This window comes from Tauraco erythrolophus, chromosome 5 (genome assembly GCF_009769465.1).
Source record: "Tauraco erythrolophus isolate bTauEry1 chromosome 5, bTauEry1.pri, whole genome shotgun sequence".
NCBI lineage: Eukaryota > Metazoa > Chordata > Aves > Musophagiformes > Musophagidae > Tauraco > Tauraco erythrolophus.
Genome location: NC_141469.1, coordinates 83,378,077 through 83,402,872, shown reverse-complemented (window position 1 = coordinate 83,402,872; position 24,796 = coordinate 83,378,077). Strand labels below are relative to the sequence as shown.

General features: G+C 42.1%; 1 protein-coding gene across 1 annotated transcript in view; it reads right to left on the bottom strand.

The window, feature by feature from the left end:
- Window positions 1-7,061: 7,061 nt before the first annotated feature.
- The window catches only part of TECRL (trans-2,3-enoyl-CoA reductase like), a 73,839-nt gene continuing 56,104 nt past the window's right edge, over window positions 7,062-24,796 (bottom strand). The window contains exons 5-12 of the mRNA XM_086612047.1: window positions 21,301-21,416; window positions 18,974-19,079; window positions 17,120-17,192; window positions 15,048-15,091; window positions 10,752-10,809; window positions 9,339-9,424; window positions 8,758-8,803; window positions 7,062-7,189 (exon numbers count right to left, since the gene is read on the bottom strand). Coding sequence (XP_086468173.1) covers window positions 7,062-7,189; window positions 8,758-8,803; window positions 9,339-9,424; window positions 10,752-10,809; window positions 15,048-15,091; window positions 17,120-17,192; window positions 18,974-19,079; window positions 21,301-21,416 — 657 coding nt within the window. The remainder of the gene's footprint in view (window positions 7,190-8,757; window positions 8,804-9,338; window positions 9,425-10,751; window positions 10,810-15,047; window positions 15,092-17,119; window positions 17,193-18,973; window positions 19,080-21,300; window positions 21,417-24,796) is intronic.

The window sequence follows — 24,796 nt, the reverse complement described above, 5'->3', positions numbered from 1 at the left end:
GAGGCTGAAACTGGTTACCAGGGTACAAATAGATTCTTCATCCTTAGTGTTTTGAAATCAACAGCTGGCTTTGCTGTGGCATCGCTGCATATAGCAGAGTTCTAGGTAAATAATTAAGAGTGAGAATGGAAGGTGTACAAGTCCAAATTCAAAGCACCTTCTGCAAAGAGATGATGTAAACCGGAGAGTGGAAGAATACAGTGTTTGTGTATGTGACAAATATTCCCTTTTGGTTTGAGAATAGGTACTTTGTTTTTTATTAGATACAATATTGGACATGTGTCATCTTCAATCCATTTCTGTCAAGCTCAGTTGTCAGAAAGAGTGACATTTCTTTCCAAAAAGACGTGGCTGCTAATCCCTAAAAGCACACTGTGACCACATTCAGGTCCTTCCAGTTCTCTAATCAATGTTTCCTTCTGCAAGGATGCTGTTGAACCTGGGAAATGGCCTCCTATTATTAGTTGAAAAAATAAAAGTATCTTTTTTTTCCTGTTCTTGCCTTGTAGAGAGGGACACCTTCTAAAACACTTGTTTGTTTTGTAACTTAGTGCCACAGTGTTTCACCAGTTGATTGAGAAGTCATCAACTTTTCAGTATGAATAAAAGGAAAAGAATGTTTAATGTGGTCTATTTTCTTCAGAGCCTGTCCTGTCGTGCCTTAAAAGAGCCCCCAAATAGTGAAACCTGTAATTTTAAAACAGAAGCTTTCCTTATTGAGTATAGCCTGGTACTCAGAACAATAAAAGGGATCACTGGTAGAGCTATATTACTTTTTCACAGGAATAATACTGTGTATTAGGAGGAAGATAGCTAACAATTAGATTTCTTTGACAAAAGATGTGAAGTTTGCTTTTATAAATAAGAAAATCATTATTATTATTGAATACACTTACCATATATCTTGTAGCTATAAATGATTTCCTCTTACTTGATTCCTCAGTCTTCAAAGGCTTTAGAAGTTAGATAAAAGCAGGTATACATTAGAAGCCTGCGTATTGTGGAGGTGTTAATATATGGTAGATTTTTTTTAATCTAAGCATATGTATTTCAGGACTCATTAACTTGTCTTTTCCGTTGGTAAAGAGGTTTGAGATTAACTATTACATTGCAAGGAAATTCAGTGTGGATTATTTCGGTCATGCAGTGACTGATGCTCCTCACCTGGACAACTGCTTGTCCAGTTGGACAAGATGGACAAGGAAGTGTTTTCTCAGATGTCCTCACAGGGCAGAGCTGGGTGAGGGCCAGTCTCTGGGGTGCCAAACAAATAAATACCCAAACACTGGGACCATGATAAAGGCCCGCGACAGCTCAGCTCTTGGTTCTGATACCTGCAGAGAGAGTTGTACGTTTGAGTCACATAGAGCTGGAGATCACAGAATCCCAGAATGTCAGGGATTGGAAGGGACCTCAAAGGAGCATCTAGTCCAATCCCCCTGCCGGAGCAGGACCACCTAGATCAGATCACACAAGAACGCATCCAGGCGGGTTTGGAACATCTCCAGAGAAGGAGACTCCACAGCCTCTCTGGGCAGCCTGTTCCAGTGTTCTGTTCCCCTTACTGGGAAGAAGTTCTTCCTCGTGTTTAAGCGGAATCTCCTATGTTCCAGCTTAGACCCATTTCCCCTTGTCCTATCATTGGGTGCCACTGCGAAGAGCCTGGCTCCATCCTCATGCCAGTCACCCTTTCCATATTTATAAACATGAATGAGGTCCCCCCTCAGCCTCCTCTTCTCCAAGCTAAAGAGACCCAGCTCCCTCAGCCTTTCCTCAGAAGGGAGATGTGCAGAGACCACAAAAATAAACATTCTTCTGTGATGCTAAACATGTGTGATGTGAAAATTGCCTTTCGTCGTAGCTATCCAGCAGCCTTTATACACTCACCTAGGATAAACTAGGCTTCTCGTAATGAAATATTATTTGTGTAGATACTAATCTGTGTGCAATGGCAGCACAACACTTCATTAATGTTTATCTGTGGAACACTGAAACAGGCATGCAGGGCGTTTCTCTAAAAGCTTTTGTGAGTGTTGATGACAGGGAATGTTGCTTGAAGACAAAACTTGTGCCTAGGAAAACACAGGAAAGGGAAGCAAATAAAGCATCGTGTGGAAAATATTAGCTTGCTGGAAAACTCTTTATGGTTTGAATTAATTTTTAGTTCAACAGCACTTGTTAAAATTATAAATATATAAATAGTCTCTTGCTTTCCTACAGCCTTCTTCCTCTTATAGTGTGCTTTAGAAGTCTTCACATTCAGTGATTTTTATTGTATTATATTTAGCTATCACTGCAGGCTCTCTTTCAGAGAACTACTTTGATATCAGGCTGCTTTATCTCAGTTCCCAGTGTGATAAAAGCCAATTTAGAGTCACTTTCTTTACACAAAACAATGGAAAGTACAAGATATTTTGATGATAATAGCATCTTTAAAAAAGGTTGACCATCTGCCTTTATTCACTTCTGCTTTCAGTGTCCTTTCAAGCTGTATTTTCCCTATGGAAAGATGAAACTACTGAGATCATTTTCAGTCCTGTCAGCAGCAAAGATGTAGTAACCGCCTTATAAGACAAACATATGGCTGGGTCTTAAGGACTTTTTCAAACTGGGAATCCAAATATAGGCTGCCAAGTTGTGTACAGGAGCATCTGCCACTTTGGTTCCCCATCACAACGCCTCCCTGCGCCACCAGGAAGCCTGAGCTGGTGCCTGCTCTTTTCCAGGTTGGCATTTCATGGCAAGGGCAGCCCATAAAAATGCAGAGCTGCACATCTGAAGGGTCAACTTTAGGCTCCTGAATTTGAAAGTCTTGGAAGTACTTTGGGAAAGATGACACTCACCCATCTGGATGATCACAACAGAAACCCAGTGGCAAGCTGAAGGGTGAGCAGAGGGACTGGGATGCTGAGCAGTGTCTCCAGATGGACCAGGAAGCAATCATTTTGAGATGTGCTTTGAAACTACAGGCTGAGCAGTGAGGATCCCACAGTCCTTGTTGGGCAGGTCAGTAAGAACCCATTAGTACTTCATCTGATTTGTTTTAGAATCTTAGAATCATAGAATCATAGGATGGTTTGGGTTGAAAGAGACCTCAAAGATCGTCTAGTTCCAATCCCCCTGCCATGGGCAGGGACACCCTCCACTACACCAGGTTGTCCAAAGCCTCATCCAACCTGGCCTTGAACACTTCCAGGGATGAGACATCTACAGCTTCTCTGAGCAACCTGTTCCACTGCCTCACCACCCTCGCAGTGAAAAATTTCTTCCTTATATCTAATCTAAATCTGCCCTCTTTCAGTTTAAAGCCATTGCCCCTTGTCCTATCACTACACGTCCTTGTAAGAAGCCCCTCTCCAGCTTTCCTGTAGGCCTCCTTTAAGTACTGGAAGGCTGCAGTAAGATCACCCTGGAGCCTTCTCTTCTCCAGGCTGAACAGCCCCAACTCTCTCAGCCTGTCTCCATAGCAGAGGTGCCTCAGCCTTCCAATCATCTTCATGGCCTCCTCTGGACCCGCTCCAGCAGCTCCATGTCCTTCTTCTGTTGGGGACTCCAGAGCTGAACACAGTATTCCAGGTGGGGTCTCAGGAGAGCAGAGCAGAGGGGCAGAATCCCCTCCCTCGCCCTGCTGCCCACGCTGCTCTGGATGCAGCCCAGGGCACAGCTGGCTTTCTGGGCTGCCAGCACACAGTGCCGGCTCATGTTGAGCTTCTCATCCACCAGCACTCCCAAGTCCTTTTCCTCAGGGCTGCTCTCAATCCATTCTCTGCCCAGCCTGTACTTGTGCTTGGGATTGCCCCGACCCACGTGCAGGACCTTGCACTTGGCCTTGTTGAACTTCATGAGGTTCTCACAGGCCCACCTCTCCAGCCTGTCAAGGTCCTTCTGGATGGCATCCCTTCCCTCCAGCGTGTCCACAACACCACACAGCTTGGTGTCATCTGCAGACTTGCGGAGGGTGCAGTTGATCCCACTGTCCGTGTTGCCGTCAAAGATGTTAACCACTTCCTTCCCCATTTGCCCCTAATACAAGAAATATCGGTACATTTAGAGCTCAATAAGTCATTTTTTTCCCCCAGGTAACCAGCACAGTCGTGACTAACTTTGTCATGAAAATGTTTGTGTGGAGACACGTGTTTTGGTTCAAATGGTGCAAGGCACTTGTGGCTAAAATCACCGTTAATCACAACTTCCTACATAGTGATACTTACTTTTTGCCTTGGTTTTTTTGCTTGCTTGACTTTTTTCTGTTGTGGGTTGTTTTTTTTTTTTTCAAAAGGAAGGCCTCCAAAACATTTATCAAAACAAGGACTGATCATTTTTATATACTTTTTGTTTTAAAGTAAAACATGCCGCCTGTGCCGGGAAGTGAAGTTACCTGTTCTAATCCCATGGAACTTTTTTCCCTGAAAATCAGAGAGGGCAAAGTAATACAGAAAGATCTGGGATGGTGCAAAAAGTTGGATTTATTGCTATTTGTGAAGCCATTAATAACAATTTTAGCTGATCAACACCCTGTTGGTGAATCTCAAAATATCTGCCATGTTTATCTGAGACAGTCTTCTGTGACGGATCTTCGTTTGTTCTTACCCAGCGTTTGCTCTTTCCTCCGTTTTAAAACTTGCATCGTTGACTACAGGAGCCAAAACCCTTCTCTCCTCCACCTCATGTACTGAATGACCAACTAATAGGCAGGGAAGTCAACAATTCCTGGAGTACCTCCTTTGCCTAAGCCAACTGTTCAATAGGAACCGTGCTCCTAGCAATTGGAATCTCTCTGGAAACATGCCTTGAACAGACGTAGAGCTGCAGCCATTGTAATAAAAAGATTAGCAGATAAGTAAGTAACTTTGGCAAGTTGCCCTCCCACCTAAACTCTTTTAAACTTGGGGGTTGCTAAAATGAGGCTTTTAATAAACACGAAATGAAAAGAATCCCAGTAGCTGGATTTGAAAAATAGATAACAGTCTTAGAATAGAATGGTTAGGGCTGGAAGGGACCTTCAAAAGTCATCTAGTCCAACCCCCCTGCAAGGAACAGGGATATCTCCAACTAGATCAGGTTGCTCAGGGCCTCGTCCAACCTGGCCTTGAACGTCTCCAGGGATGGAGCATCCACCACCTCTCTGGGCAACCTGTTCCAGTGTTCTACAACTCTCATGGTAAAAAATTTTTTCCTAATATCCAACCTGAATCTACCTCCCTCTATTTTAAAACCATTACCCCTTGTCCTATCACAACTGGCCCTCCTGAACAGCCTCTCCCCATCTTTCTTGTAGGCCCCCTTGAGGTACTGGAAGACCGCTATAAGGTCACCCCGGAGCCTCCTCTTCTCCAGGCTGACTGGACTCACACATTTAACACTGGCTGGAAAAAAATGGGTTTCAAAACTCTTGTTGTTAGGTTTAAGTGACTAAAGAGTACAGAAAATAATTTTTCAAAAATAGATCTTTATTAGCAGTCTGGGTCAGAGAACTAGATGTTCACTGTGACTCGGGTTTTCCATTGAGAGGAATAAAAAATTCTAGGAGTTCACAGGTTACACGTTAAAAAATAGGGAAAGTGATTTATTTACATTACCAAGACGAAATTGAGTTACAGTGAGTTAGACATTAGGAGAGGGATACGAACCCAATTTACTGGGCAAATTAACTTTGTTAGAACAGTTGAGCTGGCGCAAAGATAACAGCACCTTTAGGAGACAAACTGCCTGCCTTGCTTGTGTGCTTAGGTGTTTCTCTGATGATTAAAGTTCTGTAGGCAAGCTTTTTCACCCGCCTAAGGCAGCAAAAAGACATTGATAAATGCGCGTCAGAAATAGAACCAAAACTGGACTTCATGCCCCAACTCTCCACATCTTAACGCTTGCTGAAGCAGTTCTGGTTCTTTTGCTCTCCGTAACTAAAATTCCACTTCTGCATGACGTGGGTGCCACTGATTTGCAAATGGAGCTAAATAGAGTTGTCAGGACTTTAATAAGGAGCCCAGAGCATCCTTTAAAAAATGATGTCCTGGAAAGCAAAGTAGCAGATGGAGACTGACCGAATCGAAGGGGAGCTGAAGCCTTTCAGCAGTGTCCATCTGAAGCAGTTCAGATATGGACTGAAATGCATTCGGCAGCATCCTTTTCCTTTTTGATAACGAGCTGTACTCTGGCTCACCTCGTGCCCAAGGATTTCACAGGGCTTGGTCAAAGTGAGGGGAATGGTGTCTGGATGCAGCCAGGCACCGAACGAGGCGATCTTAACACGCTCGTTAGTCCAGAAAGTCTTCTGCTCGTTCCAGACCTGATCGATGTGAGAAATGGGGATGGACTTAAATGATGTACCCAAGGTCGTACTGCAAATTAGTAGCAAGATGGGAAGCACCTCACAAACAGCCCCCTCCTGGGATTGTGGGGCTGATGTGCCTACCTGAAAATAAAAGAAAGCCAGACCTCTCTGCAGTGATCAGTTTAAGCCAATTGATATTGGAACAGTTTGCTGTAAGATTCAATTAAAAATAAATAAATAAATACACAAAGACCTTGTAAAGCGACGCGAAACTGTGTTAACAGCATAGCAGTCATTCTTTGGTGTGATGCTTTAGAGTAGCTGAGGCAGAACGTGCTGTTTCTGTGCAGTTTAACAAAAATAAGCCTGTGAAACATCTTCTGACAGAAAAATCAAAGACTCTTGTCAACATCTAACTCTGAACCTTAAAATCACCAGACCTGAATGCATGCAGATGAGCTGTATTCGTTAATTTTAACAGCATCTGTGCCCATTTACACCAGCTAAATATCTAGCCTAACATTCAATATAAGCAATTTTCTTGTCCCTTCCCAATTAGCTCCATTACAGAAAATCTAATTAAATCATATCTTTTAGGAGGAACCAAGAATTCAAGAGCTACTTTTTTTTTTTCACTTAATTAAAAGCTCTTCATCTTGAACTGTTAATTTTCTGAAAAAGATATCCAGTAGTTCTTCCTCTGATCCACTCTGGTTACTGAATGAAATGGCTCGTTTACTGGGAGTTAGCTCTTGAACTGTACACTTAGGCTCCAGCTGTTGTGAGGAGCTTAGAAGATGATGGGAATCATAGCTGCTTTTCTCCGCACCTCTGGATAAAATCTCTTCAGGTACAGCTTGTGTTTCTTTTGAGCCCAGAGGGACATCTGGATGACCATCAGGAAAGCAAAAATGCCAACTACCAAGGAAAAAGAGAAAAAAAAAAAAAAAGATCATGTGTCTTGTTTCATTATCTGTTTCTGTGAATACGAGAGGGTTTATGGAAAAGTCTGCAGTCTCTTCTGTGGGCTGAGACAAGTTAACTCTGCTCTTGCTCTCGGCCTTGCAGTTGCTGCTATGTTATAGCCTGAGGCTCAGCCTCCACATCAGAACTCACGCAGATGCTGGTCACACCTATTAGTCACGTCCTAGATCACCTGTGACTTCACCATAAATCACAGGGCTTCCTGGGGCATAGTGCCATCTCAACACAGAATTACCTGTGGCCTCTCTCAGCTATTTCTCTGCTTTGCTTTTGGCCTAAACCACTTTTTTTGTTTTTACCTCTGGCTCCCAACCATAACAGGGAGCTGTTCCTGTTGCTTCGAGGGAGAGCTCGGCCCTGGACCAAGTAGGCAGTAGGTGCATGAATAGATGTAGCTGCCTGGCAGTGAGATCTGACAACACCTAACGACCACAGATGCTCAGGTCCCTGCTGTGATTGGCAGGATCCAGTAACTGGTTTCTCAGGTACATCTCCCTTCGGGTTCAGTGACACCCAATGGGGAATGCTTTTACAGATGCTTTTTGCAAACTTGTTATCCTTTCTTCCTTAAAATGAGCTGGTGGATCTGAAACACTCATTCGGCATCTGGTCAAGTTATGTTTGGGACAATTACAGCAAGGATGAGTGTGCTGCACATGTTGCTGCTCCCTGCCCTTGTAAGCACAGCCTCACAATGTCCCCAAACTTTCAGGTCATTTCCATACCAGAGCCTAAAGCACAAAAATGTTCCATCTTTTCAAACAAAATTAAAAGTTGAATTTGTGCATGAGGCAGTTCAATCCACTTTTGAAAGTCCTTTCTTTTTTTCATTTGTAAACCATGTGGGGCTACTTTTTGCAAGTAGCTTTTATAGGTTTCTATTTCGGAATGGAAAAATAATTTAAAAGTGAATGTTTTGGAGAGCTCGGTCCCAGGGACCGTATTTGTAGGGGTATTTAGGTCTCTAAGGACACAGGAAAGTACTGAACAAGTGCTGCAAATGCTACTAAGCAGGCTGCTGTTACGAGCTGGCTGCCTGATACAAGCAAACAGGGAAATGCTACCAGGAACGTGGATGTCTTTCTTCTTTTGAAATACTAAATACATCTGTTTTCCTCCCTCTATTAGAAACATTATTCCAGGTTTACAATGCAAAGGAATTTTCCTATATCAAAAATGATTGACTGTAAGTGAAGAATACTGACTTTTTTTTTTTTTTTTTCTAAATTTCAAAGTCTGTTTTCCCTGTGGAAACAGAAGAAACAAGAATATTTCCCAAAAAGCTGAGAGCTAGTTTTGATCAAAAGAAGATGCTGCTGTAGTGTCTGCACTCTCCGCAGCGTTCCGAGGGCAGCGCTTTGAAGGTTTCCGCAGTCATGTCACAAAGGAGATTTGATGGCAATATTTCATGTGCTGTAAATTTTTTGGCAAATTTTAGATTTCCAGAATTCACTTCTGCAAACAATAATTTAGAGCCTGTCTTCATTCTGTTTCAAACTTACCTGGCAGGGTTTGTGTCATCACTGTGAAACTAATCCAAGACCCAACCTGTTGCAGAGAAAAAGAATATGTTAATTGTATACTTTCTGTAAAGCAAAAGGGCAAGATTTTTTGTCATCTGATCTAGGTGGTCCTGTGATCTGATCTAGGTGGTCCTGCTCTGGCAGGGGGATTGGACTGGATGATCTTTTGAGGTCCCTTCCAATCCCTGACATTCTGGGATTCTGTGATTTCAAAAGCTGTCTCTGGAAGAAGAGTGTGATACTTGTACTGGAAATGGGAGGAAAAATAACCAGAAAGGAACTCCCCACAGTGTGCTGGATGAGATGAAGAGATGGGTGGTAAATCCTTGGATCACTGGGGAGTCTGTAGTGGAGGGGAATATGTACAAGAGTCATGATATTGATGGAAGAGAAGGATCTGGTGGAGAAACATTTGTGGGAGCAAGGAGACTCTGACATGCAAAACACAATGATTGCTGTGCAGAGGTAACTGCATGGAGGTGTTGAAGATTTTCTGCAGGCAAAGGCTGAAACGCAGTAACCACCTACCCGTTGCATATAAGCAGAAGAAACTCATGTACCTCGTACGTATAGTTGGGACAGGATACCAGCAGGAAAAGCCACGTGAAGGGGTTGTAGGTTGGACTTGGAAAACAGGCTTTACTTCCTTTAAGAAAGGAAATAAGAAGGAAAAAAAGAAAAAAAAAATCAACAACAAAAAAACAGACAAAACGGGTTTCAATACAGAGAGGGGAACTGAGCCTTATCACAACTTGCCTATGCAACAGCCACCCCCTTGGCTAATGTTCCCAGAGCACAACTTGTTAGAAAAGTTTCAGTGAAAGGTTTTGAGACAGCAAAAGCTGTATTTACCCTAGTGAGAATGCTGCTTAGTGAGCCATGTATCACCTTTTACAGGAAGGTCTGGCTTGTCCACAGTACACCACCTTTGTTCAGCAGAAGAGAGAGGCAAGGAGTTCAATGTGGACCAGGCAGCAGGCGAGGGCTAAGGGCGCTCTCCTGGCTTATAAAGGATGCAGCTGTATCTTCTTCAGCCCAACTCAGGAGGGTGAACCTGTCCCCTGTTGCGTTTTCACCCTTCATGCCAGGATGGAACAGGAGAACAACTCCAGAGCTAAGAGGATGACTCTCTACAGCCACTGGTAACGCTCACACAAAATGCCACGTGTGCAACACTTCGTTTTTAAGTTCTGGGAACAAAGCTGTCTTTAATACTTGTAAGCACTGAGAACATAGATGAATCATTTGGCTCTTGCCGCTTTTAAAGTGAGTTACGCCCCTTGCAACAAAGGACATAAGCACCTGCCTAACCACAGCACATCAAAAGCTTCCCAGAACACAGACTGACTTCAGAGTGTGAAGTTGATCATACTGTGGTGAAGCATTTTCTTGAATAGGCTGTTATAGTAGGAAATTCCACTATTACTATCTGAAAATACGTTTTTCTTTCTAGTATATATAGTATAACTTCTATTCTCATGGTACAAAAGATCGTGAAAACCCATTCTTGGAGCAGGCTTTCAAGAACATACATATACATTGATCCCTGTGCAGATATTCACGAGTCTGCCTTTGTGTCTTTGTTGATGTGTGTGTGTGTGTATCTTTGCATGAGCTGCACATATCTTAAAGCTCTGCAACCGAGTTTAAAAGTTTTTGAAACTTATTTAAAATGGAATCCTCCCTTGTCAGTCAACAGGATGCTTTAGAGAACTCCCATGCTTAAATCCATATTTAAATTGCAGTTGTGTCTAATTAAGATAAATTTGCTATAAGCTTTGGAAGAACAACAGTGTTGCTAATGTTTCCTTGTCACTGCATTTATTTTGAAGATGTTATACTGATGGCAATGTACCTACTTCATTTTTCTTTATTCTATGGATGTAGACACGTAAATTACTGTATACCAGCAGAAGATGGATAGGTTAAGCATAGTTCAGTCTTAAATAGACAAACAGGAAACAAAGACAGACCTGAATGGTTTTGGTGAGCTAAAGCTACGTTGATAAAGTGATTTCCAGCTTCACACATCTGCAAGACATTAAAAACATATTTTCTGTTGTGTGCCTAAAACGCTGCGGTAACTGCATTGCAGTGCGTAACCAGAACCCCCCCATCACAACTTAGTCTCCATATCCAGAAAATACGTGCTCCGAAATGACTCTGCCATGGGAAGTACATTCTGTGATCACAGAATCCCAGAATGTCAGGGATTGGAAGGGACCTCAAAGGATCATCTAGTCCAATCCCCCTGCCGGAGCAGGACCACCTAGATCAGATCACACAAGAACGTGTCCAGGCGGGTTTGGAACATCTCCAGAGAAGGAGACTCCACAGCCTCTCTGGGCAGCCTGTTCCAGTGTTCTGGTACCCTTAATGGGAAGAAGTTCTTCCTCATGTTTAAGCGGAGCCTCCTGTGTTCCAGCTTAGATCCATTTCCCCTTGTCCTATCATTGGGTGCCACTGAGAAGAGCCTGGCTCCATCCTCATGCCAGTCACCCTTTCCATATTTATAAACATTAATGAGGTCCCCCCTCAGTCTCCTCTTCTCCAAGCTAAAGAGACCCAGCTCCCTCAGCCTTTCCTCAGAAGGGAGATGCTCCACTCCCTTCATCAGCTTTGTGGCCCTGTGCTGGACTCTCTCCAGCAGTTCCTTGTCCTTCTTGACCTGAGGGGCCCAGAACTGCACACAATATTCCAGATGCGGCCAAATGATGATGAATGTGACCTTTATCTAGTGTCACTAGTGTCCAGTGAGCACTGTGGGCACAGCCTGGGATGAAATCCCACACTTCAGCTCAGTGCAGGCAGGCCTTCAGGGTGGTTCTCATGCCCAGCATGTGCAACATGATTTGGTCTGGGGAGGTCAGAGAGGCTCCCTGGGGTCTAGGAAATTAAGATACTTTTTTGAACTGAACATTGTTGTCAGGGTTTGGATTTAATCCAGGCTGCAGAGAAGCAGGTGAAAAGTTGACGGCTAGTTTTGTAAAGATGCCTTGAGTTAACGTGCCTACCCTCTTCCTACACACACTTCCAAAGTATTCAGTGTAACACCTTTGTTACACCAGTTACAGACCACAGTGGCCAGTTCTCTGGATAAGTCATAAAGGAAGGAAAAACAGGGTGAATACAAAGGCAGCTCTTCTCTGAAGGGCGGACTGGTGTCATGGAGAGTAGTTGGGAATTGATGAACGAAGGGAGCCAGCATTATTCCTGGTTCTGCCGCTCTCTGGTTATGCTGTTTCCAGCCCTAACCAACCTCTCAAACTTGATCTTTAATATTTAGATGGTTTAAATCTTTGGAAGAAGTACAATGTCTCCCCACTTGGTTATACAACGTGTAGCACAAGGTGATTTCACATTTGCTTGTGGCTTGCAGAACTTCATCAATTACAAGTACTGCAGAATCAAAACCAATTACTACCTATATTTAAAGTGGGAACTGGTGGGAAAACCAATTTCAGTTCCTGAAAAAGAAAGCCTGTCAGTACAACAATCTGATTTTATGTTTTTCATTTTTCTCCTGCTTTATGAATAAAACTAAAATGCTGTATACATTTCAACCTCGGACTGAGTTAAACTTTTTTATTCATTTTGGGGTTTGAAGACTGATTTCTCCTCTTAGGTTGAAAAAATACAGTGTTAAAATGTTGTATTTTGTTATGTCATTTGTCATTCTAAATTTTGCAAGGCTGGAAAAAAATAAGAAATTAAAATAAAAAGGAAGAGTACTAAAACCTGGAGATGTTAAAAGTGTAAAGTCACAAAATTAATACAGAAAAAAAGAAATATTCTTGTAATTTTTTTAAGCCAATTCTGAAAACGATCCATAACAAACTTCTATTAAAACTAATTGAAAGGAATATGTAACTTCATTTTATATTTAAATGTGCCATTATCTGAAATAACATCGTAGATAACATTGCTGAAGAATTTTCCCCTTTTTGGCAGAGAGATTTCTGTGGGCTTTGTGAGGAAAGTTTAAATCAGTTCTATTAGCAAAGCTGTTATTCTGCAGAGATATGTATTCATGGGTCAAATCCTGCAGTCCTTTTATGCTTTTTAATTACAACTAACTGTCTGTCATCTATCATCAACACCAGATGTAAAACACTAAATAGCCAGAAAAGGAAATTCTATTATAAAATATCACATAAGAAGCTATAATTCTAGCCATAGCAATAGAAGTCATTTTAATTTACGTACTTCCCATTATGATTTTTTCTGATTACTATTGTCTTAAAGGAAAAAGTGTCAAAATTAAAAGTGTTTTTGTGAAACACTGTGCATACTGGCGTGTGCAATGCCCATACTGTTGTGGAGCAAGAGAGATTCATACGCTATAGTTAACACATGCTAATTCTATAATCAATTCTCAGTAAAACAAGCAAAGGGCATTTCTGCAGGGATTTTTTTTTTTGGCTTACCTTTGACTCTGCAGCTGCATTCTGCTGTAATTAGCTCATATGTCCCTTTAGAAATGTGACTGCTAATGCTCTCTGTCGAGAAGTACTGCTAAATGTGAGCTAGTCCTTAGTGTCTCAGATATAAAGTATGAGGAACAGGAGAAAAAAAGCTTATTTACAATTATAAAATATGGAAGTCTACATGCTGGTTTCTGTCTTTATATTCCATGTGTACCCCCTGAGAAAAATGTCCCTGCAAAGCTTAGAGTAATTTCAGGATCTTTCAGGAGGGCCTGCTGACACTTTTCGGATGACTCAGTGCTGTTGTTTACAGCAGCTGCAGATGTATACACTGACATCAGGGTATGTAATAACAAAAAGTCTTAAAAGAGGGGAAAAGAAGAGAAATATTCCAATTATTTTATTCGTATGTTTTAGAAACCTGTGAAAACAGCTTCAAATTATTTTATTTTGTATGTTACTGTTTTAAATTCGTTGTCTGGGAACTTGCCAGAAGAAGGACTGAAAGGGAAAGGTTTTGAGTTTCCGTGGGTAGGAAGTTCTCAAAAGAGCTGCAAGAATTCGGGCCACAGACCAGGTGCTGATGCAGATCTGAAGGGGATGGCCACATTTTATAGCAGGTACCTCCAACAGGACTCATCTCTTTGCTGGATGGTAGAATTTTCCATACCAGCTATAGCAGGGCGTGTTGCCTTGAGGCGAGGAAGGGTGTTTCATTAGAAAAGGAGGCTCTTTCTATGTAGAGATTTCAACGAGGACGAGTTTTACTACTGGTAGCACTGAATATTCAGGCAAGTGGTTTGTTTGGTTTCAAGTAACCCCTGAGCCTGAGAAGGACACAGACAGTAAGGCTGTGGGAGCACCACTGCCTACTGCTGCCACAACCTCCTGTCTCTGCAGTACAGGATGGTTTCTTTCAGCTGTAGAACCTCATTGAGCACGTGAACTTCTTCATATGATATTTTGCTTGGTTCTGCTATGCCTTATTAGGGCAGGAAAAGCTGAGAACTTCATGGCCAGCCCCAGAGAAAAATGATGCCAAAACTGTGATCTTTAAGAGTCCTGATTTATGAAAGCATTCCAATATTAAGGAGTTGTTTGAATGCTTCTCTGAACAGTGTTTGGGTGAAGGAGCCTAGACACAGTATTGTCTCATCTTCCTGTTATATTTCTGGCAAGGGATCTGTATCTGATTTTCAAAGAGGCTGACTGTTTTGGCTACTGACCCATACTTTCTTGGGTAAGTCAACATTCAGTAATTCCAAGTGCAATGCTCATGGAGGATGGAAAAGAACACAGGTTTCCATGTGAGAATTTCCTACTGAGCCTCCATCTCACTACATGGTTATGTTCATTTGAACATCAGGTTCAGTAGTCTGAGCCATCCTTCATCATCTGCGCTTTCCCTTGGCTTAACTCCCTTTTGGCAGGGATTGTTTTTGTTGTTTTTCGTAGCTGTTGAGGTTACTTTATTCAGGGTGCTATTGCAAAGTCTGCTCAGGCTGTAATTCTTCAGTGTACGAAAAATGGTGAGTTCCAATCTGTCTAAATATTAGTGGTTTCGCACAATTATGAGTAGTAATCATGCTAATGATGTTCTCATGGCTCTTGGATACAGTACTTCACATTGAACTCTGTGTAGGTAAATAGTACTAGGAGACATCTTGGCCTAGAAATCTTAATAGATTCTCACTAAATCCAGTCAAAGGACACAGGGCTGTGGTCGTGGACATATATATATATATATATATACAAAAACACATAGCAGCATTACTGCATTTTGCTAAATCATGAGTTACTCCTATTCCACCATCATTAATAAAACTTTACTTGTGTACGTACCAGAAAAGCAAGGGCAGCGAAAGAAACTTGTCTGTGGCCAAATGCTAGAAAATAGAATGAAATTATAAATTGCATTTTACGGTACGCACATGGTTTGATATGTGTGAAATTAATCTAGCGCTGAGGAACAGAAATACTTCTTTCTTGTCAGCTTCTGCAGAAAAAATGCGTATTATCTCAGACAATATGAAGACAATGCAAATGGTAACAGCACTCTAGAAATGCCAGTCTCTCCACCACTGATCTCAAGGCAGTTTTTCACCTAACTCTTTCCAGTATTGGTCATCTTCATATATCCAAAGGCTTTGTCAAAGCAACTGGTGGCGTTGAATTCCTTGGAAAGGCAAGGGGAGGGATGAAATGAAGGTCAGTGGTAGAAGCAGGCTGGGACTCACAGCCTTATCCATAGGCCCTTCTATTTCCATGGGCAGAGCACCCAAGACATAACCTATCCACTAATTTTTCATTTTTTCCTAGTAGTCAGGCTTTATTGTCCAGCCACTGTCTGCTTCACAGTCTCACCATGCAAGAAATGTATTTAACCTTTGCAATTTTTACCTGCCCTTTGCCTGCCTGCTCCTTTTGCTGTTGTCCCCAGACCAACTGTATCATGTTCATCTCCAAAGGTTTACAGTTCTCAAGTAAACCTCAGTTGTGTCTGAGGGACACAAACCACGTGTATGTACCTCACTTCCCTGACCAAGTCTCATTGAGTCTTTACTTTTAAGAACCCTTTTTCTCTGGCTGGCACACAACTCTTCCGTGGTGCCAAGGACACGTGCTAAAATTCCTCCTCAGAACAACCAGCACATGTCAACACATGAATATGCAGCTGCTAAGCAGGTGTTCTTCATGGGCTCTTTGTCAGCCTGGTGTCATTTACCACTCCTGCACAGCATTCTGCAACTACCTGCTTGCTTTTCCTTACCTGTCCCCGAACCAGCCATCCCTGGATATGGCTGTGGATGTCACCTGCTCCTGCATCCAGAATAAACCATCACTGTTTTACTGATCCACCTAACGATGCCAGAGGACTGGTGATCTCCAGCGTTAGACCCATGTACCTATAGTTGTCATTTTAAGGCAGTGGCAAGCAATTAGAAGTACTTCTGAATGCTTTCTCTGTTGGAAAGCTGTGTTTTCAACAAATGGGTTCCTCTCTAAAGAAGCTGCACCTGCTGATTTGATGGTCCAGACTGCTAAAAACTGTGTCTAGGGAGGTTTCGACATTGTTTGCAGCATTGCTTTTAAAGCCACACCAAATTCCACTGTCTTTCACTGAATCACATCATTTTGAAACAGAACTTTTGGGTTATTTTGGAAAGAAAGCAAGTGCCAGGTAGGAGAAATTTTTGATTGAAAAAAATCAGTAATTTAACTGAGTGTAAATAAAAACGGCAAAGCAAACCCTTTATTCCCAAATCTCATAGCTAAGTGTATGATGCAGAGGAGAAGAAAGGCTAAGATGTAGCAAGGAAAGTAAAATAGCTCAAAAGAAGCAAAAGTTCAGAAAGTAAACAAGAAAAAAAATCATGAAGAAACAGCAGTGTAACAATAAAACATTATGAGAGGGAATAAAATGATGAATGAAATCTGGAAGCAAAAATATCAGATTTTTTTTTCGTTATTTTCAGCAGTATCTGATTGACTTTTACTGGTTTCTCACACGCACAAAAAATAAATCTTTTTTTTTCATGAAAATTTAGCAAATAAGTATTTCCTCCAAGAAAATGCAGCCAGCTCTAGTTCTCTCTTGCATTCTTAAAATAAATGTTGTGAAGATGAGCAAAATATATCAATTCTCATGGGTTTTCCAATTGCCCAGTATTTCCAGTTTGTAAAACTGGACAGTGATTGACCATTGCTGAACAGGAACATACATCCACACAGCAGGAGTGCCTCCCGTGCAGCAATCTTCCTTCTGGCAGGGAGTAAAGGCTGATCTCTGGCTAGATGAGTTAGATCTCATTAGATCTCATGTGGGGGCCATCTATTGATTTTTGGAGGACTTAAGGTTGCATACCAAAAAGTTTTTAAAGCCAAGGTCAGTTTTGTGTTCTACTTATACATACATGGTGGCGTGTATCGTGGATGGTTGATGTAGTATGCAATCCAGGAGGTGAATCCCCAGTAAAAGGCACAGCCCTGGAACGGACAAAAGATACTTTTTTTTGTTAGAGAGGGTGATAAGCAAGTACAAACCATAACTTTATAAATATAAATGCTGGTAAGTGCAAAACCTAGATGACCATTGAAAGACTTTGCAGTGGCTTCTTGAATCACAGAATATAGATCTTTTTAAGGTGCTATGAAGCCACTAAAAAAAAAAATTAAAAATAAAAGGACGCACAGTGCAGACTTTTTTGATTGTGTTGAAGGTGGTTTATACCTGTTGTAGGACTTATTTGTTTTCTCCTTATTTGATCCTACTGCTGAACGGCACGTTTGTCTGAGTTGTGCTATTAAAAGTCTAGGGCTGGTTAACACAGCTGAGCTGTTACTATACCTTAAACTCAGCATTTCCAAGCAAGGTAGAGCTAGCCAAACAGAACACTAAACCAGCCAAGACAATAAAGAGTAAAACTAAATAGGCCTGGATTAACTCTGGCAATAAAGGCACACAGTTCCTATAAAGGTGTTTGAGCTACACACTGCACTACCCCCATGGATTGAGCCCCACTCCATCCTCTTGTTGTAAAGCAACACCCCAGCTGCCTTTGCTTGGTGGCTGAAGCCATGGGCTTGGGAAAGCCCAGGTGGAGACAGTGTGACCATGTCCTTGCCCTGTGTAGAGGTCATTGCTCCCATCCTTTGGACAAGGAGAAAACAAAACCCATGAGCCAAACAACTGAAACCACTCTGGAAACTGGATAAAGCTTTTCTACGTGTCTAAGTTAAGGGTCGCATGCTCAGTAGCATCTCAGGAAGAGCGGTGTGCTGGGACTGGCTACAGCTCCATCCCATAAGCAGGGCTGCAAGTCAAGCTTTGTCTTTTTAATCTTTTTATGTGATGCTGCTGTGGTACATGTACCACAGACACAAGGGAACAGCAGTTACTGTGGGTCTTGGACTCCTACATGTATGAATCACTTTGGAAATGGCACTCTGATTCCAAAGCCGTTTAGCTAATATTCCTTTTTTAAAAAAAAAAATAAATTAACAAAACTCAAACCGCTGTGAATGGTAAAACAACATCTCTAGCTGTGCATCTCATTACCTCCTTTCTGACTGAAATCGAGTCAAGCCCCCTATTGTGGTCATGTGTTATCTCCTTCACTAAAATCTTAAATATATTGCAAAACTTGTAAAGGGAGGGTCTTCAAATCACACTGAGTGAGATGGGGGGTGAGGTGATACAAAATGACTGAGATTGAGTATGTGAAATTAAAGAAAGAAGAGCCTATGAGTAATGACACACAGTTGAAATTCAGTAGGCTTTGGGAGACAGAAGACTTTAGGCCAGTTCAGTATCTTCCTTCCTGAGGCCTCCACCTATAGAAGGAGAATATATGTTTTTTTCTGCTTGTCATTTGATGTTGGCTTCCTAATGCAAGGCCTGTCTCTTGCTTTATATTTATATTGCACTGAAAAAGTGGAGTGTGGTTTCCACCAGCATTGCTAGAAGTTGCAGCAACATATCTCATAATAAAATTGCATTCAGGCTGAAAAATAACCTGGACATGACAATCAGCCCCTTGGGTGGATGAGTCAAAGTGGACATTGACATGGAGGAAGTAAGATGAACATTGATTTCAGTTCATGTCCTTGGGGGACATGGCCCTGAAATTCTTCCGATATTTGTATTTTGACTAATCGTAGTTCCTGGAGCTAGAAGATAAATAATTTTTTATTTTCCTGTCTTCTTCCAAGGACTACTTTGATATGAGGATATTCTCTCTTACACAAAATGATAAACATATTATCACCTTTATCATATTTTTCAGAGGAGTGTGCCCTCCCGAAAACTTGTGAACAAACAACGTCTCCAGAAGATGTCTGATGTAGTGTAAACAATGGCAGAAGCAGGCCAAGCTGGAAGAAAAAAAAAAAGAAATTAAGGTATGTGAATGATTGCTTTTTGTTACTTTGCAGTTTAATGTCACAAAAGGAATAACGACTAATATTCTAAAACTGCAGAGTCACACTGAAATCGTGGGATTTAAGATATTGTCTTAATTGAAGCATCTGGAACCAAAGATTAATGGAATCGTTTTCAGCGTTAGACAAAGTTGCTTTCATTTTACAGGGAAGCAACTTATTTTTACTAGCCTTGAATTAAAAAGAGCTCCTTGAGCTCCGAATGTGGTGCATGGCCCTGCCAAGACATTAAAACAGGACAGCTGTGTATGCAAGCAAGTGTCTGCTGTGCTTTTCCCAAAGATGTCTCCAACGTTTTAAGACCACCGTAATGCTCCTGTAGGATGGGTCTGACATTTTAAAACATTCTGAATATCTTCTGAATGGTTTCCTTGTCCTTTGCCAACTCAAGTAGCTGCATGGAGGTAGTTGATGTTTCATTTCCCTTGTGGACGCAAAATGAGATTTTGTTGCAAAATTAATCCATGCTGATGGCTTTTTTGTTGCCTGTTACAAAGAAACGAGGTAATTGTTGTAGAAATTATTATACTGATTCTCTTTTGAGGAATATTATGAAACAATAACAGGCGTTGCTGATTTGCTTCCGAGAATGAATTGCAGCTCGTAGAGATTGAGTTTCAGAAAGAAATGTCAAGAGTGATTCCTGGTGGCATTTTATCTTGGTTACATTTACCGTATTACCAGAGCCCATCTCACTGCAAACTCATTATAAGACATAAATGAAAAGTGGGTTTCGGCATGTGAAATCTCAAATACTTTTATTATGCGTCTTGCTTGGTAGCCAGAGTCAAAAGATTAAACAATTTCAAAGTAATTAAACCAGGGAGATTTGAGCTAAGAAAATTTCAAACAATTAACGACTTATCCAACGTCTGGAGCAAACTTCCAGCTTTGCTGGGAATTTTAAAATTAATTTGTCTTAGGATGGGGATCTCAGCTGAACCTGTTAAGGAGCGGTCACTGGAAGGATTCTGCACACCCCTTGCTCACTTAAAAGAATTTAAAAGTATTGCTGGCTCTTCTGTGCTACCAGAAACTCTCTCCTTTTAAGTGTACAAGCAGGAGAAGGAAGGCAAGTGTTTTGCAGCTCTGGATTTGAGTTCAACTATTCTGTGTTCTCATTCCCAGCTCCACTAACTCCCTTAACGTCTCTCCAAGTCTCTGTTCTGTAAATGGTATTATTACTCACTGTGTTTCTCTGCTATACACCAGCTCCCTTGATTCTGCAATCAAAGTGGGGAAAAAAATGCTGTGGGAAAGCTGTACAGTTCCTTGAGGCTCCTAGATCCCTGTGTGCCCTCCCACTTCCACTGCTCCAACTTATGCAGCCGACTGGCTTCCCTTGATCGTGTTCCACCTCTCTGCCAGGCACTAATTCCCCAGAATGAGGACAATCAACACTCCTCTGCCTTGTTTCTGTACGGCTGGATACAACCTGTGCTCTTCACTGTTCTGTAACAGTAGCTGAACCCTAATTTTTATTTGTCATTTAAGTGTTTTATTTCTTAGAAGTCTTTTAGAATTCGAATATGTTGTGTATGGCCCTGGGGAAGGAACAATTACAGTTTCAAGAGGTTAGTTTCAAAAATCAGACTACCAGTTCTGAATTCCTATGGTGCTTCTTTTGAGATTCTCCCTTGTTCTTGACCTGACTCATGACACGCAGACCTCTCGAAATTCCTCCTTGTTGTGCCTAGGTGAGAGCTGGCATGGGGGCAGTTATCCTCTGTGCTGGATGCTGATGCTACTCATCTTGTGAGGGGCAATGCACTGTGCAGAGACTGGGAGTGCGACACCTGAGGTCTTGCCCTCTTCTCTGTCAAGCGTGACTTTGGGTTAATGCTCACTGTGTTTATTATTTCACCTTCTGTTCAGGCTGTGTGTCCAGAGTACAGACTATTTGGGGAAAATACTACATCTCCCGTTGTGACCAGACCCAGTGACCATTGCAACTGGGATCCCATTTTCGGTCAGGCTTATGAGTGCTGCTAAAATGTCAAACCACAATCAATAAGAACAATCTGAACCTCCCACTGACTCTGAGACCATGCATGGAGCTTCACACCCCCTGTAACCTCCCCAGCCCTGGAGATGCAATCTCCATCCCTCTGGCTCCCTGTCCTCCAGGAAAATAGTTGATGCAAGCATCACTCACTGAACTACAGGGTGGCGGAAGTTCTTCATACTTTCCACTTGATCATAAATAGTTGAGAGGCGAATGTAAAAGAGCAGATATATTAGAAGAGGCCCGGTGTATTCTGTTAGAAAAAGCTAGAAATGAAAAAGAAAATAGCTGCATCAGAGTAGGAAATTCTACCAATAAAGACATGAGAAAAAGAATACTCCTATCCACAACACCCATTCATCCACCAATGAATTCACCACCATTCATTGGTGGTGGATGCTCCATCCCTGGAGACGTTCAAGGCCAGGTTGGACGAGGCCCTGAGCAACCTGATCTAGTTGGAGATATCCCTGTTCCTTGCAGGGGGGTTGGACTAGATGAACTTTGAAGGTCCCTTCCAGCCCTAACCATTCTATGATTCTATGATCCTTCAAATGTTATTCTGGCTTCATTTTGAGGACTTCAGTGATGTGTTATCTTTTCTGCTGTCTCTTTAGCAAAGGAGTAAAATCCGTCTAGGAAACAAGAGAGAGGTTTCTGTGCAGAACATTAACCCAGTCAGGAAGACTTCATGGAAGGTGGTCAAAATTACAGTCATCTCCTCTTTATACTTTTGGCTGTGCCATCAGATGCCTATTTGGAATCTAAATAACACTGAAAATCAAGGCCCGAAAGCTGAAGGCAGCTTGTTTTCTGCCAGTGTGTTTTTGCAATTAAGTGATGCACCAGTTAAAAGGCAACCAAGCACGACAGAAACAAACACAGCTTTGAATCCTGGTTGCTAGCAGAGTCATCTGGAAGGGAGGGATCATTGCTTGGTATTTGGTGGTGGGTGGAAGAGCAGGACCTGCCTGCCTGGTGTGTGGTGCTTTGCGCCTTGGTTCAGTGACCGAGTGGGACTCCTCCCTGGGCAGACATCAGCCTGTGATGGACAGACTAGACAAGTTAAGTTACCCTGTAAAACAGAAATAATTTCATTTCCCCACTGTCACCCCTACTAGGCACAGAGATCCTAGAGAAGATATGGGGGCAGGAAGAGAAGGCAGATTTGTAGCACTGCCATGAGCCACCCTCAATTTTACTTTTGTCAGGGCACACTCTTGAGCTACAAACAGCTGGAGGAAGTAAAACATGGTCAGAGTGATGTGAGGTCTGGATTTGATCATCTGTCGCCACTGGAATGAATTTCAGGATAAAATGGAAGTGGTGTGTGGTCCTACATGTTTACAAGGGCCAGCAACTGGCAAACCATAACTCACGTGCATAGTATTGCTTAAGGGATAAAGATTTCATGATTAATGGGCCATTTGACTTTAAGATGGCTATTTGCACTGCTATAGAATTGTAATGGATAAAGCAACACTGAATTTAGACTACCTTTCTCAAAGGTAGTATTTGGCAGGCAGTCTGACCCCCAGTGGGCTGCTCTTCTAATTGGTCTTCAGAAGAGCTTTGAAACAGAAACGTTTTCCTGCAGAAATATTCCACAATTAGGTTTCCTTTGTTTGGGACCCCCAGTACCATTTCTTTTCCCCTATTAGAGGGAGAAACTTCTTGAAATTTCAGTCTTTCACAGCAGGACTGTCTTTAAAAGTGACAGACTTAAGTGTTCTCCACCAGGGAAATGTCAAATTCTTCTTTGTTCCACGTGACACCATGATTTCTGTGCTCCATTTCGACTCTGCATGATCCCAAGAGCAGTTGTGTGTGTGTGTATGAAAACATTTAATCAAGGAGCGTCTAAGAGCCTGCATTGTTATGCAACACACCATGGCCAAGGGCTTATTAGAGTTTTCGTCCTAATAGCAGTTGTATGGGTCCGTTCCTAGCTGTAAGCCCACTGTGTCAGGCACTTGGCAAACACTGTAAGAGATGGCCTCCACTATTAAAATCTAATACACTAAATACAGACAATGGTGGTACAGGAGACAGAGGTGCAGATAATATGGTCTGGGCAGGTCAGTGTAGAGCTTGGAATGAGTGGTTTTCTTCAGCGTAGCTTTTCCCGCAGCCGTGAGTTGCAGCACAAAACTGCAGAGCCTCCCATCAGAGCAATCCAGAGAAGCAGCTGGGAACACCAACAGCAGCTCTCGAGTTGGGGTCTGTGGAGGTGAGCAGCATCAGCATGCCCAGGCTGCCTTACAGGCTGGGGACAGCCTTCCAGTACTTAGAGGGGGCCTACAGGAAAGCTGGAGAGGGACTTTTGACAAGGGCGTGTAGTGATAGGACAAGGAGCAATGGCTTTAAACTGAAAGAGGGAAGATTTAGATTGGATATAAGAAAAAAAATTTTCACTCTGAGGGTGGTGAGGCACTGGACCAGGTTGCCCAGAGAAGTTGTAGATGCCCCATCCCTGGAAGTGTTCAAGGCCAGGTTGGATGAGGCTTTGGGCAACCTGGTGTAGTGGAGGGTGTCCCTGGCCATGGCAGGGGGGTTGGAACTAGATGATCTTTGAGGTCCCTTCCAACCCAAACCATTCTGTGATTCTATGACAAGGTCCCATCTTATTTGTGTAGCAATCACATCCAACACAAGGCATTAATCGCCCATGCGGAGGCAGGCGGTCCAGGGTCAGCTGTGAGACTTTTCATTAAAGCAGGTACTGTCTGGCAGGCAGGACTATATTTGCCTTTGTCATAACGGCGTCACACTGCTGGAACATTGTCAAGATCAGCAGCATTTTGTTTTAGAGGGTGAGATTCAATTTGCTTTAGTGTTTTGGGTTTGGTTTTTTTTTTACATTTTGGGTGAGTTTCAGTCTGTTTCCCTCCATTGCATCTCCCATGCTGCAACCTCTGCCCTTCTTCTCTGGCCCACTGATTTTAAATTCCTCAGAAATGAAAAGTGAGTTCCAGAAAGGCAGGCAGAAAAAGTCTGCTAAAAATCCCATGAGTTCAAGCAGGTGGAAGGGAAAGTAGTCCTAAATTAACACAAAATTACAATCAGAGCTAACCATTGGCAATCAAAGGCAAACACCATTCTTTTACTACTGATTTTTAAGTAATATATGCAATGAAGCCTACCTAGTATCTTCATACTCATCCTATGGCTAATTGCTGGGCTTGGGGAGTTATTAGTTGTGTTAAGGATCTGTACAACCTATCATTTTTACAGATGCTGAAAAAAAAATACGAAATTACTAAGATACTAGTTCCTGCTGACATATCCTGCAAAAATAATAATCAAATTTTAAACAAACTCCTGAAATTAATAACATTCTAGGTTGTGGCTTCTGGACAAAAGAAATACCATTTTGTAAAAAAAAAAAAAACAAAAAAGTGATAATTTAAAACACAAAGCATTTTTCTTCTGTAGAAATGTAAAAAACATCAAATATTTAGAAGAAAATTACTTTTTCTTTCCCATCTTGTGGGCCTGCCTAGATCACTTTGATGTATTCGGTGTAGCCAAATGTGGTGGTCCATAGTAAACACAAAGATCTTTTCCTGGTGGAGTATTACATCTCTATTACAACGTGCATAGCTCAACAGAATTTAACTGTTGAGTGCATCATTAATTCCCTGCA